This window comes from Tetrahymena thermophila (assembly GCF_000189635.1).
Source record: "Tetrahymena thermophila SB210 genomic scaffold scf_8254371, whole genome shotgun sequence".
Lineage (NCBI taxonomy): Eukaryota > Ciliophora > Oligohymenophorea > Hymenostomatida > Tetrahymenidae > Tetrahymena > Tetrahymena thermophila.
The window spans coordinates 185,071-200,344 of NW_002476155.1; the positions used below are offsets into that span (position 1 = coordinate 185,071).

The window sequence follows — 15,274 nt, forward strand, 5'->3', positions numbered from 1 at the left end:
ACTGTTTATTTATTATCATAATATATATAAATTAAACTTAATTCTAACTTTTTTGTTTCTATGTCTTTTTTATAATTAAAATTTGTTTTTGAGTATTTTATTAATAAAATAATTGGTTGAAATAAAAATTTAAATTATTTAGTTTGAAAAAAGAAATTATTAAAGATTTTAATAAAAATATATTTTACTTAAATCGGATACATTTTATTTAACAATTTAGATTTTTTGAAATATCTAAATTTTATTCTAAAGTTCAAATTCAAATATTTTTGATAAATTGAAGATAAAATTTCAAGGAAAATAATAAACCACATTTAATATTAAATGTAATATCTTTTTATTTATTTAATTTTTTATTTGTTTAAGAATTTAGTTTTATAATATTTTAAAAAGGATTAATTAATAAAAATAAAACTTTATTATTTATATAAAGTAAATATCAAAAATAGGAAAAATAAATCAAAATTTGACTAATTAAAATAACAAATTTCTAATAAATCAATTTGTTATTAGAAATTTATTTAACAAATGATTATTAATATTCATAAATTAATAAAATAGTTAGTAATTGAATATTCATCAAATTGATTGGAAGATATTTTTTGAATTTAAACTTATTATTAGTGAATATTAATAACTAATAAATTACATATATTTGAATCGACATTCTTTTTAATTGAAAATTTAATTAATTATTTTTTAAAAAAGATATTTATTTTTGTAAATAATATATGGAAGGAGATTACATAAGCTAAACTTTACTGCATAAAAAGCAATAAAGGTAATAAGAATTGTTAGAGTTTTAAAAGAATGCAGAACAAGCAGAAGAAGAGGTTAGAAAGTGGAATTTACAAAGGGAATCTAACTTAAATCAAGATGATAATTAAAATGATGAAGATAATATTCAATATAAAGAAAATATTGTAGCATATTCTAATCAGACCAAAAATACTAATGAGGGATTGTCAATTAAAAATAAATTGGTTCAACAATAAAGCGAATTAGAGTTTCCTGAAGAATAAATTCATTAAAAATTATAAAAGATTAGAGATCTTCTTGGGTTAAACAATACAAATGAGAATCAAAATGAAAGTTCTCCTATCATCACTAAATAGAAAAAGCTATAATAAAAGCAGTAAATTATTTAGTTGGAGCAAGAAAGAATATCTTAAGATGATAATTATATGGAATTTGCTAATACTTTTGGTAAAAATGATAGAATTAATACTGATATCAATCTGTTAGCTGGAGATTCTTAAATGGAGCAATTAGATTTCATCAAAAGTAATTAGGAAAACGATGATCCAATTAGCTACTCAACATCTACTTTTAATAGAAACTTAAAACAGAAATAACAAAACGAGCCTTCGAACGTTTAAATAGGAAACATGTTCACAAACTAATTTAGGGAAAATCTAAAAAATCTTAATTAGCAACAACAATAAGAAGATAATCAAAGTGAATAAAACATTGACACAAGGCGCTTTTTAAATGAATACATAAACAATTTTGATAACAACTTTGAAATTAACCAATAAATACCAAATGAGGATGTAAATAATCAAATCAATTATTCCTCAAAACCTAACTGCTAAATTACAGGCAATCAACAAAAGTACTAAAGTGTAGACGTACGTGCGCTCTTGGAAGGAAAGTAATTACTTAAAAATGAAAACTCATTTAGGAATAATTAAAGTGATTACGATAAGTTTAATGTTAGAGAGTCTTCATTAAAAAAGGTCGAAACAGACAACTTCTCAAATAATTAAAGAGTAAACCCTTTTAATAAATAAAGAGAGAGATCAAGTTCTGTAAATAAATCTAATAATTAAAGCCATAATGCTTCTCAATCTTTCATAGATAGTGGTAAAAAAGATTTTAAAAACCTTTGTAATGATGAATATGAAAGTAAAATACCAACAACCTAAGTGACTTAAGCTACCTCAGCTAAATAAAACAATACTGTGAGATCATTAAATTAAAATATCCCTAATAAGTTTGAGTTAACTAGTATGAGTTACACAAAGACTGAACCTTCTAACAGATTTAACGAATATGTAAGTAACAACACACAACTTTATAAAAAACCTTTCACTTAAAATATAACTCCATCATCAAGAGCTTAAAATAAATATGAAGACAGATAGAATTAATCTATGTAATAAATCAAAAATTAAAGTCCCTTTCGAGCTACTTTTTAAGATAAATCAACTATCTCCCATATAGGAATTGCAGACAAATAAAATACCTCTCTTTTAAATCAAAGCTAAATCTAATTATTGGAAAATAGCAACTTAAATTTATAAAATGCAACTATGATCAATCAATCTTCAAACATAATAAACAACTAAAGAAATAAAACATCTTTCACATAATAATATTCGCCTCCTTAAAAATGTAAGAAACTATTCTTTATTTTTAACTTTGAAAATTATTTAAAATTTATTATAATAAGTATTCATTAATTCAAAAAAATTATAATTTAATTGTTAATAATGTTACATAATTATATTTGAATCTATCTACTATTTACTTTATCTTTATTATGATTTGTTCAATTTTTTATTTATCTGGTCATATTTTAATAATAGTAATATCTGAAGACATAGGGTACTTGGAAAGTGATGCCAAAGATGTTTAAATGATAAAGCATGAAGAAGATGAAATCAGAGAAAGTAATAATAATACAGAGAGAATAAACAATCTATTTTAGTAATAAGTTGGTAAAAGAATAGATCAAGATGAGCAAAACAGTTTCTTTTAGTATGAATAGTAAATTCTAGAACTAACAAATAAGAATAAAAGCTTAATGAGTGATAATATCAAAATACTGCATTAAAAAGAGTAGTTACATAAAACTTTGATGAAAAAAGAATCAGAAATTACTTAGCTATAATTGCGTGTTTCTGATTTAGAGAAAAAATTAGAAGAAAAGCAAGATGAAGCTAAGCTGAAAAGAAAGTTAGAATTAGCAATTTAGGAGAATACCAAAGAACTGCAATAATAAATCGAAGAATTGTAAAAAACAATTAGCGAATAGAATTTTGAGATTTAAAATAGGACTAATCAGGAAAGATTTTAAAGACATAAAGTATCACAATAATAAAACTAATTCTACTTAAAAGAAGAGGAGTTGAAAAACTAAGTTTAATTTTTGAAGAAAGAAATAGAAAATATGAAATACAATAGAGAAATCTTAAAGAATAGAGGGGAAAATGAGATTAAGAGTAGACTTTTGGAAATGGAAACAGACCTTCATATTACAAGAAATTAATATCACACTTTGTCTTAAGAAAAGTCTCTTTTAGAGCAACAATTAGAGGAAAATTAATAAATTTCTTAACAATCTTTGTAAAAACTAGAAGCTGAAATGTAATCAGCTCATTAATAAGAAATATAAGAACTTCAATATTTTGTTATATCAATTAAACAAGAGTATGAAAAGTTAATGCTTTAAATAAAAAACGTGAAAAAACCTTCAAAGAAAAAAGATTCTTCTTAGTAATAGCAAACAAAAAAGAATTTATACAACTAATAAGATAAAAAACAAAAGGTAGAAGATGAAGAGGAGGAAGAAGAAAATCAGGAAGATTTGCAAACTAAAATTAAATAACTTATTGAAGAAAAAAATATTTTACATGACGAAAAATTTAAATTAACTCAGTAAGTAAACTGGTTATCAATAAAGCAAAAGTCCTAATCTTACATGGAATAAAAAGTTGAAACTCTAATGTACGAAAGGAGATTCAATTAGCTAACTGAAATGCTTTCTTACTGGAAAAAAAACTGTTCTATGGTATGCTAAGATTATCTTTCTTAACTAGCAAAGCTAAAAAAGGAAAATGAAAAACTAAAGTCTACAATACAAGTAACTTAAAAAAGATTTTTAACAGAGTATGAAAGTATAGTCAAAGAAATAGCCAAAAAATATTAATTAGAAAGCGAATAACTTCATTTAAATCTTAAAGAGATGCAGCAAAAATACATTTAATCTCAATCAAAACTTGCAGAAACAAGATCAAAGTTAAAAGATGTGTCTCAAATATCTTTAACTAATAACACTTAAGTCAACTCAACGATAGCAAATTAAGTTTTTACTCCTATTGATTTCTCAAAAATTACAACCGAGAAGAAGCCACCTGTTTATTCACGCTAAAAATAAAATAATTCCCAAGATTACTCCATTAATTTTAAATAAATTAACTAAAAAATATTATCTTAAACATAAAACTAAGACCAAGAAAAAATAAAGAAAAAGAAAAAAACAGTTTACTGATTTATTAATTAATAAATTAATTATTTTTAAATAAATTGAAATAACTAATTAGTTTTATATAATATTATTAAATGTATATATCTATAATAAATATAATGTATAGCAATTCTTTATGGTAGCCATAAAATTTTACAAAACATTTTAATTTAAATTTTATTATTTTACTTAAAAATTTTTATTCCACTTTTATGATTGGATAATTGTATAGAAGAATTATGATATATAAAATTAATAACTATTTGAGAATATATTTATGAGTTTAATTTGTCCTTATTATATAGTTTTAAGGAATTTGAATGAAGAAATTAAAAGATATCATTTACTGAAACAAAATAAAAAATTAACAAATGAAAAACAAAGAATTAATTTATATAATTTATCACATCTAATAAATTGAATATAAAAATAGTTAACTGATTGAAAAATTTTATTTGAAGCATAAATTTAAGAAATATTTATTATTTAGTTTTTACTATTTTTAAATATATTTGAATATGGTTTGTTAGTTTATTTAATATTTAAAATCTTTTAAACTTTTTTATTTTTTACGGTGTTAAAATAATAATTAGTTACAACTTTAGTTCAAAAAATATTTTGAAAGTATTTTTACTAAAATAATATATTAATAAAACAATTCAGTACTTGATTTTATGTTTTGTTTTACTAATATATTAATCTTATGATTTACATTATTGTATTAATCATATTTTTGTATTAGCTATGTAATGCCAAAATATTATTAAGTTAAAAAATGTATCTTTTTATATTAAAGAATTTTCTAAAATTATGAATCAGTTTTAGAAATATCTCATTTTATTTTGATGAATGAAATTATAATTGACTGAAATATATTTTTGATTAAAAAATGATTGAATCACTTCAGTATAATTGAAACTATTTAGAAAGATTTTTTTAAAGATTTTAATGAGCTTGAATTACTGATGAAACTTGATAAACAAGAATATGACTTAATTTTAAAAACATAATTGAAATCAATAGGAAAAAATTACAAATCAAAAAACGTATTTTTTTTGATAGAAGCATTCATCTTGCCTTAATTAATAGAATAACCAACAAAAAAAAAACAAATCCTTGAAAAGAAAATAATTGAGAGAAAAAATAGATACTTTTTCAAAAAAAAATTAATTTTTACACTCGCTTCACAAATTTTTGTTATAATTAAAAATATTAAAAATTTTTGTAAAACAAAAGAAAAATTAAATTTGTAAATAGATAGATGAAAAAAGAAATAAGAATAGCTCTTATAGCTTTATTTTGCTGCATTTTGACAGTAAATTGTAGAAATGAATACTCAAGCAGTGTCATTGGAAACCCCTCAAGTTTGGATTCACCTCTTTAGGACATTTAATGGTGTGGTGAAAATTCATCAAATGATAATTTGGTTGTCCTCTTAACTTAAAAGGGTAGCGTTTACAGATCAGAAGATAGAGGAGCATCTTGGATAAAGATGGTTGACTCTTTTGCGAGAGTTGGTGTAAATGTAAAGATGGATCTGAGCTCAAACGTAATTACTTTTTTTCAATTGCAAAATACTTCAATTTTTTCCATTTTCATTCTGTTTTATTAATAACTTAAATTTTATAAACAGGTAGGTATTGTTACTTAAATGATTGCAAGTCCTATTGATTCTAATGAAATAGTCTTTATGGGCTCTGATGGTATTAACTGGATCACTACTGATTGTGGTGTTACCATTTAAGCCCTTGGAATCAACTTAAATTTGAGAGAATTTATGTATCACCCAACTGAAAAGAATTGGATGCTTGCTTCTTCCTTTAACAACTGTGAAAAGCAAAACAACCAAAAAGATAAGAGAAAAAAGGACACTGAATGCTTTAAGACTAAAGATTTGTTTTTCTCTGAAAATAAGGGTAAAAGCTGGAGAGTTTTACTTAAATATGTTGTACAATTCGGATGGTATACCATTTATTTATTCTATAAAGCAAACAGTTTATTAAAACATTATATAATAATATCAAAAAGGGCTCACAAAGTTAATTCTAAGCTAACAAATGTCCCAACTTCAAGAATTATATACTCTAAGGAAGTCGGAAGTAATTCGTTTTTCTTTAATGAAGCATCTCAATAAACTAATATAATAATAAAAGATAGTGGTCACCAAGTGATGAAGGGTTGGAGCATGAAAACTCATTTATTCTATACTGATGATTTCATGAAAAACTAGAATATGATTGTTAACTAAGGAAATAAGGTAAAACAAATTATTAAAATTTGAAGCTTTTGTTAATATTGAATATTTCTTAACCAAATAGTTTTTGATTACTGAAAACTACTTGTTCGCTGCATAAGTTCACAGTAGTGATAATTAACTAGTCAAGTTAATGGTTTCTTAATCTAATTAAAAAGAATACTCTTTCACTTATGCTGAAATTCCTGAAGATATACACTAGCACTCATTCACTATTTTAGATACTAAGGAAGTATGATTTTACTATTTTTTTTTAATTAATTTAAATAGATAGGCAAATAATTTACAGCAAATTATGCAATTAAAAAAGATTATAAAAAAATATAATAAAAAGCAAGTGTTTAAAAATTAAGAATAATTTAGTTTATAAAAATAGAGAAAAATTATAAAAGCAATTAATTAATAAATTTATGATTAATTGAATAGTCAAGCTATTAAATTACATTTTAAAGAGATTTTTCTCAAATTTTTAAAGATTAGGTTTATTAATTAAAATAAATTTAAAAATAGGGTTAGGTATTCTTAAATATTAATCACTTGGGCAGTAACTCTCCTATGGGTAATATTTACTAATCTGACTCAACTGGTACTCGTTTCTCTCTTTCTCTTGAAGATAATGTAAGAGGAAGAGATGGTTAATGCGATTTTGAATCAGTTAATGGTGTTGAAGGTATTTTTATCTCAAATATATTCGCTCCTAGCAAAAAGTTAAAGGGTATCAAGCAAATGTTGAAATCCAAAAATCCTGATACAAGCGATGAAGATATTCCAACTGAAAACACAAGAAAGAAAGGTCAAGCATAAAATTCTGAAGATGTCTTAAAAGAATCCTTAAAAAGTCTTAGAGATAACATGGTAACTCGTATCACTTTCGACAAGGGTGGTATGTGGAGTTTGCTTAGGGCTCCTGCTAAAGATTCTAATGGAAAATAAATTAATTGTGATATTAATAAAAAGTGTTCTCTTCACCTTCACTCAGTTTCTTCATAACTAAGTTTTGGACCTGCTTACTCAAGTGAAAATTCATTAGGTTTAATTATTGCTACTGGTAACACAGGATAATTCTTAAGTCATAAAGCAGGTAGCGTCAACACTTATCTTTCTCGTGATGGTGGTCTTGTTTGGGAAGAAATCCGTAAGGGGTCTCACATATATGAAGTTGCTGATCATGGCTCTATCATAGTTATGGCTACTGATTAAGAACCTACTAAGAACATTATTTTCTCTTGGGATGAAGGCCGCACATGGAACACCAAGTAAATTAGCGATACTCCTGTCATGATTTCAAATATTATCACTGAACCTGGCAATACTTCTGACAAGTTCTTAGTTTATGGATCTATTGAAGGTGAATCTGATATTTCAGGAATAATTGTCCTTCTTGACTTTGCTTCTCTTCATCCTCGCGATTGCTAAGGTTATGAAAACCCTGACACTTCTGATTCTGATTATGAATACTGGACTCCTCATAATCCCAGTGAATTCTGTTTATTAGGTAAATTTATTTTATTAATATCAAGCCATTTTAAGGAAATATCTTGAAAAGCTTAATTGATTAATATTCTTTTTAAAAAATATAAAAACGCACTTTTAATATTTGATTATTTATTTCAATTAAAATAATTATTCTTGCTTAAATTAAAAAGGACGTGAAATTAAATATGTCAGAAGAAAAAGAGATGCTGCTTGCTTTAATCCCGAAACTTTTGAAAGATCTTATGTTGTTAGAAAATGTGAATGTACTGAACTTGATTGGGAATGTGATGTCGGATTTGCTCGTGCTAAAGACGATAGCAAAGAAAGAACTGGCCCTTGCGTTCCTTTAAAAGACTTCAAAGTGGATTACAATCCTCCATAAACTTGCAGTGGCTCTTACCAAGTTACATAAGGTTACAGAAGAGTAGCTGGTAATTAATGTATAGGCGGTATTGATCATGCTCCAATTTAATACCCTTGTCCTATGTTTGGCTTCTTGAGCTATAACAACCTTTTCACCAATGTTCTTATTTTAGGAGCTATGGCTGGTGTTTTCTACTTAATTATATAAAATAAAGAAGTAGTAATAACATTTGTAGCTACATCAAATCTTGATGCCTACATTAACTTAGGTAAAACTTACCTAAAGAAGGGTTATACTTTTGTTACATCAATTGTCCTTCCACAAGCTTCAAATTAATAATAAGGATATTTCCAAGCTAACCAAGATGAGGAAAATAGAAAATCTCATTCCTTAAAGGATCAACATCATTAATTCCATGATAATTTAATTGAAAGCCATGATCATGATGATGAGGAAGAGTAAAGTGATGCAGTATAATAATAATTAACTTCTTCTTAAGTCCCTTAAAATAATAGTAACAAAAACAATAATAATAGTAATACACCAAACTAAGCTCAGCACAAAGATCTTCTTGATGAACATGATGGTGAAGAAGATCCTTTTGATCCTAGAAATTGAAAAATAATTGACTGAATAATATTGCTAATTTATTTTTTTACTTAAATAATAAATAAATAAAAATAAATAAATTAATTTTTGTCTTTCATTAATATTATTTAGAAAGTTTTTCTAAGTAATTTAATATAGTGTGTCAAGTATCTTTTTCTCTTAACTTATGTATTTTATCAAATCCTTTTTTACTTTATTATTCCTAGTTTGAAAATATTCTAACAAACCTTCTAATAATTTACTTCCAAATTTAAGTTAAATGTTTTTAAAGGAATTTGTTTTAATTAAAAAATTTTTGATAAGAAATTTTGAAAAAAAAAAATTATAAAAATATGGATTAAGGGTTTTCAACAAATGTATAAAATGATATTTTAAATGAAAAATAAATAGCTTAAATAATAGACTAGCTTTTATAAAATAAAAATGAATACTTTTAGGTGATAAAAAACGAAAAATATGGGAAATATTATGCAGTTAATAATAGAAAAGAATCTTATCTAATATATCTTATATCAATAGATGATGGGAATAACTCTTACTGCTTTGATAAGCTGTAACAGGCCTAAAATTATGTTGATCTCGTTAGAGGATGTGATAATTTATATATATCAAAAATCTATGATGCCTTTAAAATTAATAAATTTTTTGTTATTTTATTTAAAGACTGTGATTTTTCTCTGTCTTCCTACAAATGCTTTGATAGAAATTAGCTAATATAATTAGCTGAGCAAATGATTGAAGCAATAATTTATCTTCATTCTAAAAATATCTTTTTGAAGACTTTTTAAATTTAAAAAATTTTTGTTGATAATAATTTTAACTTGAAAATAACAGAAATTTCTTTTCCAAAGCTAATTAATTGTTAGACTGAATACGGAAAATACTAATAATATGGATAACCTGGAATATATTTGCCTCCTGAGATTTTAAATTAATTCAGATCAAATTAGTTTTAAAAGTTAATTTACAAAACAATAGAGTAAGATATTTGGTCTTTCGGTGTTTGGTTGCTTATTTTATCTGGTTCAAGTGAAAGCTCAATAAAAAATTTAACGGAAGGTTTAGAAATGTATCCTTTAAATATAGATATTGATTTTGATATAAACTATTTAATTTCATTAATTTTACAAAAAGAAGCTGATCAACGACCTTCATTAAAATAGATAAAAGATTATTTTTAATGCTTAAAACTAAATTATAATAAATAAAATAAATAAATAATTTTAAATTAGAATAGCTAATTTTTGATTGCTCAAAGTAAATTTGTTGAAAAGGAATTTCAAAAATCATTTGAGATAATTTAGGAATTAGTTTATAAAAACCCATATAACGATGAATATTTAGCTTGGATGGGAAGAATATGCTATGCTTTAGAAAAATACGAAATATCAGAATATTTTTGTTACTAGACACTTAAATTAAACAAAGAAAATGATTTGGCATATTTTATTTTAGGGATCAACAATACTCATTATGAATTTCTTGAGCTAGCTAAAGTTTACTACCAAAAAGCAATACAAATAAATCCAAATAATATTTTGGCATTAAATAATCTAGGATTAGCTTTTCAGCATTCAAACTAATTTGAATTTTCCTTATAAACATATTAGAATGCATTAAAAATTAGCCCAAATGACATAGACATTTTAAATAATTAAGGCACTCTATTTTATAAGTTAGGCTAATATGAAAAAGCAATAGCCTCTTTTAAGAAAGCTCTTAGAATAAATAGTGAACATAATTCATCTTATTTTAACTTAGGAATGTTATACCTAAAAATGCAAAAATATAATAAGTCTATAAAATACTTTGAAAGTCTAGTAAAAATGACACCTTTAGATAACGAAGCCCTTTTTCATTTAGGTTTTTCATACAAGTAAGTTTAAAATCATTAGAAATCTTTAAAATATTTCTACCAAGCTTTAAAAATTGCTCCTTAAAAAGCTAAATACCTTTTCAATATTGGATAAGTTTATATGGAAAAACTTTTAAAATAAAAATCTTACACATATCTATAAAGGTCTTTATAATTGAAACCATTATCTGAAAAGTATGTCATAAATCTAGGTGTTTTCTACTTATAATTTGAGCCTGAAAGAGCCTTATAGCATTTTATTTCTTCATTTTAAAGATTTCAATAAAATGAAAAAATATGTAATTACTTAGGAATATGCTACAGTAATTAAAATTAATTGGAATCTGCTTTTGAATGTTATAAAAAAGCTTACAGTTTAGATTAAAAAAATAGCTTTGCAGTGATGAACATGAATATTGTCAAAAATTAGATTTAAAAATAAAAGCAAGTAAAAAATCCTTTAAAAATATTTTTAATAATTAATAATTGAAGAAAAAAAAGTTATTTTTCATTAAAAATAAAATAAATATTTTTTGTAATACTGCCTAAAATCTAAGAACTAATTTAATGACTTACTTTTAGAAGTTAGTATACTAATAAAATTTAATAATTGTATAAAACTCAATATAAATTAATTAAAATAATAAAAATTGTTAAAATATTAATTGTTAAATTTAATTTAAAAAAAATTACATATTAAAATTTTCATTTTCTTATTTATTTTTGGAAATTAAAATATTAGGATTAAAATAAAAATTAAATTAAAATAATTTTCTTTTTAATATTAAAAAGTTGAGTATTTAATAATAAGTATAGTTTTACTTGAGAAAAAATACTTAATTTTAAAATTACTAAAATTTTAATAGAAAAAAATTAAACATATAATAATTTAAAAATTTTTTCCCAGTTTTATCTTTACTTTTTTATAACTTTTATTAATTGAAATGTTAAAAATACTAAGTATATTTAAATGTGTAATCTATTAAGAATTAACACTCAATTAATATTTCAGAAAAACAATTTTTTTGAGTTTTAAATTAATTAGATAGCATTTTGATTATATTTACTAAATAGATTTTTAATTTTTTAATTAATTAAACTGATAAATATTTATTTATATTTTTCATCTAAAAATTAAATTCTGAAAGAAATTAATAATAAATTAAATAAAAATGTTTACTCTTATTAAAATTAAAAATTGAATTTAATAAATATCATCACTTTAATTAAAATATTATGATTAATTAAACCTAATTGAGAAAATTTCTAAATTATTTTCAACCAAACAAAATAGTAATAATTTAAAAATATTTTGATACTATTGCTAACATTTTCTTAATATATTTTTTTATTTGCTGATTTAAGATAATACTTATTATAAACTCTAGGAATATTACAATCTTAATATCAATTTTAATATAAAATATAAATTTATTTTAAAAATTATAAAATAAAACAATATAGTTGCTATTAATCATTTGCTATTTTTAGATTTATTTTCCAACCTTAATTTTAAAGGCTTTTATTTAAGATTTAGAAAATATATTTCAAATGATATTTGAAATAAAAATTAGAAGAAAATATTATATATATTTTTTTTAATGGAAAATCAATTCTAACTAATAGTGAATATTTCCTAGGTTGCATACTTTACTATTCTTTCATAATATATATCAGGCTCTACGCAGGATATTTGATTTGGGTTTGAGCAGAAAAATGATTTAAATGTACTTTCTAGGCTCTTTCTAAAATTAAATTAACACAAATAATCTATAACAGCTAATGAGACTACATATTCATTAATTTGTATATTTCTAAATTTATTTTGTGTTTCATATTAGCTTTTTTTATCAGATTATTTTTAAATATTTTATCCTATAACTACCATTAAGCTATAATCCATTAAATTCAAAGATTCGTAATGATGACATTCTTCTTTTAGTTATTAAATTATTTCCTGCTTAAGCTATTAAGGAAGAGATTTCAATATATTTCTATCGCTTTCTTTGTTTTTGAAATCATTATCCTTCCCAAAGAACACATGAAATTTCTAATCTTTATTGCCTTTAGGTGAGTCGTTTTAGCTTTTTGGTTCTATTAGTTTTGTTAAAATGTTAATTCTGGTTTTTATTTTTAATTAATTTACACTCTTAAATATCTTCGTTATCTGAACTTTCTATATGCTCATACTATCTTCCAACACTTGATCCTTTGAGGTCATAAATAGATTTAATTTAGTTTTATTCAAAATCCCAATCATATAAAATATTTTCCATTAAAATAAAATAGTTATATGGAAGTTCTAAGCTTTAATCCCTTATTTCTTCGCTCTCAATCTAAAACAATCCAAATATCCTTACACTTAACAAATGCTATTTAGTATAAATGCTGCTTAAACAGACTTCATTAACTTCTCGTAAGAAGGTATTAAACTAAGATTATGGAATTCCTTTTAAAACGAATCTGCTATCTTTACTAAAGTGGATACTTGCATCATTTGAACCTAAATAAACCATTTAATTATAAAGTTGCTCCTAAATACTAATTTTTTTGTCTTAAGTTGATGCTTCATTATCTTTGACTTCATCTGATTATTCAGAAAATGATTTTAAAATTTGTTCATTTAAATTAAATCCTAACTGTTAAGCTAACTTTTGAAAGTTGTCCTTCAAGTATGAATTGACATTATAATAATCTTTGACATTTTTTGGAGATTTATCTTTAGCAAAAATTGATAAATTTTCAACCTAATACTCAATATATGAGTTCAATTCGCTTTTATTTTATTCACAAATCTACAAAATTAACTTTTTTATAATTTGCCATATTTTAAGTTAATTTTCCTTTTATCTTTTATAGAATGAATCAGATCTCTTCTTATTCTCCATATTACTAATCTTGATAAAAAATTTATTTTACGCCAAACTTTTATTAACTTAAAAAAAGTTATTTGATATAAAAATTATCAGAAAAATATCAAACAAACACTAAAGTCAACAATTAAATCATTGAGGGATATTAATGAATGCCTGAAATTTGATTGAACAAGATAATAATGAGAAATCCTTCTATAATAACTTAAAAATACATAATTATTTTTTTTTATATGAAATAACCTAAAATAACCTTCATATTTATTTTGACTTTTTTACAACATTTATAAGTTGTTACTTTTAATAATAAAAAGTACGATATATATTAAATCCTTGATGTAGAATCGCTTTTTCAGAAATTATTAGGTTAATTATTATAAAAATGATTATGAACAATAATTTAAAAATATAATAGACGCTTGACGAAGCTGATATTTGAAAAATTTTTAATTTATTTTAATAATTTTTTTAAAAATAGAAAATCAATAAAATATAAATAAAAAAAGAAAATTTAAATTAGTGTATGATGTGTCCCTGTTGCTTTAACAGATTCAAAAAATGCAAAATTCATAAAAAAAGCTAATCTTCACTAGATCTAATATAATATAGATTCTAGGGGTATAATGACAAAGATGATTTTTCATCTGAGTTAGTCATTGACTAAAACACATATTTATTAGGCTTACCCACAAACAATTAAGTATTAAGTTAAGAATTTTAAAATGCTCTAAAAAGTTCAATTTATTATTAACTGGGTGATTATTTTTCTGCTGCATCTACTGCATTTTAATCTGTATAAACTTATCTCAGCTCATCTGATTCCTTATTAGATTAAACTAATTTCTGTATATTTATTTCTCTTGATTTTATTTTTTGTTTACCTTATTTTAATTATAATAAAGAGAAAAAAAAAGTATTTAGTTTTTTGCTTATTGGTAAAGATAGGATATAAACCTATTCAAATATTCCCACTTATGGTATTGTGATGAAAGATGATATTATTGAAGCTTTTTCTCATCAAACAGGTATTGAATTATTGTATTAATTTTCTTTTTTGTAATCTAAATATATTTTTTTAAAAAAGATGATTAGTCAAGTTAATCCTACTTTTAATCTTATAACCTTACTGATAATAGAAATAGAAGTAAAAGTAATATTATAATATTTGGAAGTAAAATAGAAAAATTTAAAGATAAACTTCTTCTTTCAGAATTAACATCAAATGATTCTATATAAAAAAATTAAGATTAGCAATAATAACAAAAGTAATAATATGAAATATCATATAGCTCAATACATGATGACACAGAAAACTATTTATCTACTTATTTCACATAATTTAATGGCATGATTTAAGAAAGCTACAACCCTTCTGGATATGTATTAAAACTTTAAAAATGAACAAATTGCTATTATATTTTTGAAAGACATATGTTTATTAAGATTTTTACTTCATAAATTATCAAATATTTTAATTAAATTTAAAAATAGAGTAAAGAAATAAAAATCTTTACTTAATGAATTCAAATAAATGATGTAATAAAATCTACTAATTAATTAATTTCAAGTACTTACTTAAAATAATAATTTT

General features: G+C 22.9%; 5 protein-coding genes across 5 annotated transcripts; 4 read left to right on the top strand and 1 right to left on the bottom strand. All coding sequences in view use genetic code 6, as the record gives it.

Annotated features, from left to right (window-relative positions):
* Nucleotides 1-713: 713 nt before the first annotated feature.
* On the top strand, nt 714-4,276 carry TTHERM_00467380 (hypothetical protein; the record flags this gene model as incomplete). The annotated part of the gene is made up of 2 exons (XM_001025034.3): nt 714-2,397; nt 2,592-4,276. Exons 1-2 carry the CDS (start codon nt 732-734, stop codon nt 4,274-4,276), a joined length of 3,351 nt encoding a protein of 1,116 aa, XP_001025034.1. The 5' UTR covers nt 714-731.
* Nucleotides 4,277-5,513: 1,237 nt separating this feature from the next.
* Nucleotides 5,514-8,964, top strand: TTHERM_00467390 (BNR/Asp-box protein; the record flags this gene model as incomplete). The annotated part of the gene is made up of 7 exons (XM_001025035.3): nt 5,514-5,801; nt 5,886-6,214; nt 6,281-6,351; nt 6,406-6,509; nt 6,571-6,738; nt 7,017-8,001; nt 8,153-8,964. 7 exons carry the CDS (start codon nt 5,514-5,516, stop codon nt 8,962-8,964), a joined length of 2,757 nt encoding a protein of 918 aa, XP_001025035.2.
* Nucleotides 8,965-9,287: 323 nt separating this feature from the next.
* TTHERM_00467400 (tetratricopeptide repeat protein) lies at nt 9,288-11,300 on the top strand (the record flags this gene model as incomplete). The annotated part of the gene is made up of 1 exon (XM_001025036.3): nt 9,288-11,300. The coding sequence occupies one exon, from the start codon at nt 9,288-9,290 to the stop codon at nt 11,298-11,300; it is 2,013 nt and encodes a 670-aa protein (XP_001025036.1).
* Nucleotides 11,301-12,419: 1,119 nt separating this feature from the next.
* On the bottom strand, nt 12,420-13,740 carry TTHERM_00467410 (phosphatidylinositol 4-phosphate 5-kinase; the record flags this gene model as incomplete). Its single annotated transcript, XM_001025037.2, has 2 exons — nt 12,957-13,740; nt 12,420-12,904 (listed from the first exon to the last, which is right to left on the bottom strand). The coding sequence occupies exons 1-2, from the start codon at nt 13,696-13,698 to the stop codon at nt 12,420-12,422; spliced, it is 1,227 nt and encodes a 408-aa protein (XP_001025037.2). The 5' UTR covers nt 13,699-13,740.
* A 415-nt stretch (nt 13,741-14,155) lies between these two features.
* Nucleotides 14,156-15,084, top strand: TTHERM_00467420 (hypothetical protein; the record flags this gene model as incomplete). The annotated part of the gene is made up of 3 exons (XM_001025038.3): nt 14,156-14,528; nt 14,586-14,708; nt 14,768-15,084. The coding sequence occupies exons 1-3, from the start codon at nt 14,207-14,209 to the stop codon at nt 15,082-15,084; spliced, it is 762 nt and encodes a 253-aa protein (XP_001025038.3). The 5' UTR covers nt 14,156-14,206.
* Between the last annotated feature and the right edge of the window lie 190 nt (nt 15,085-15,274).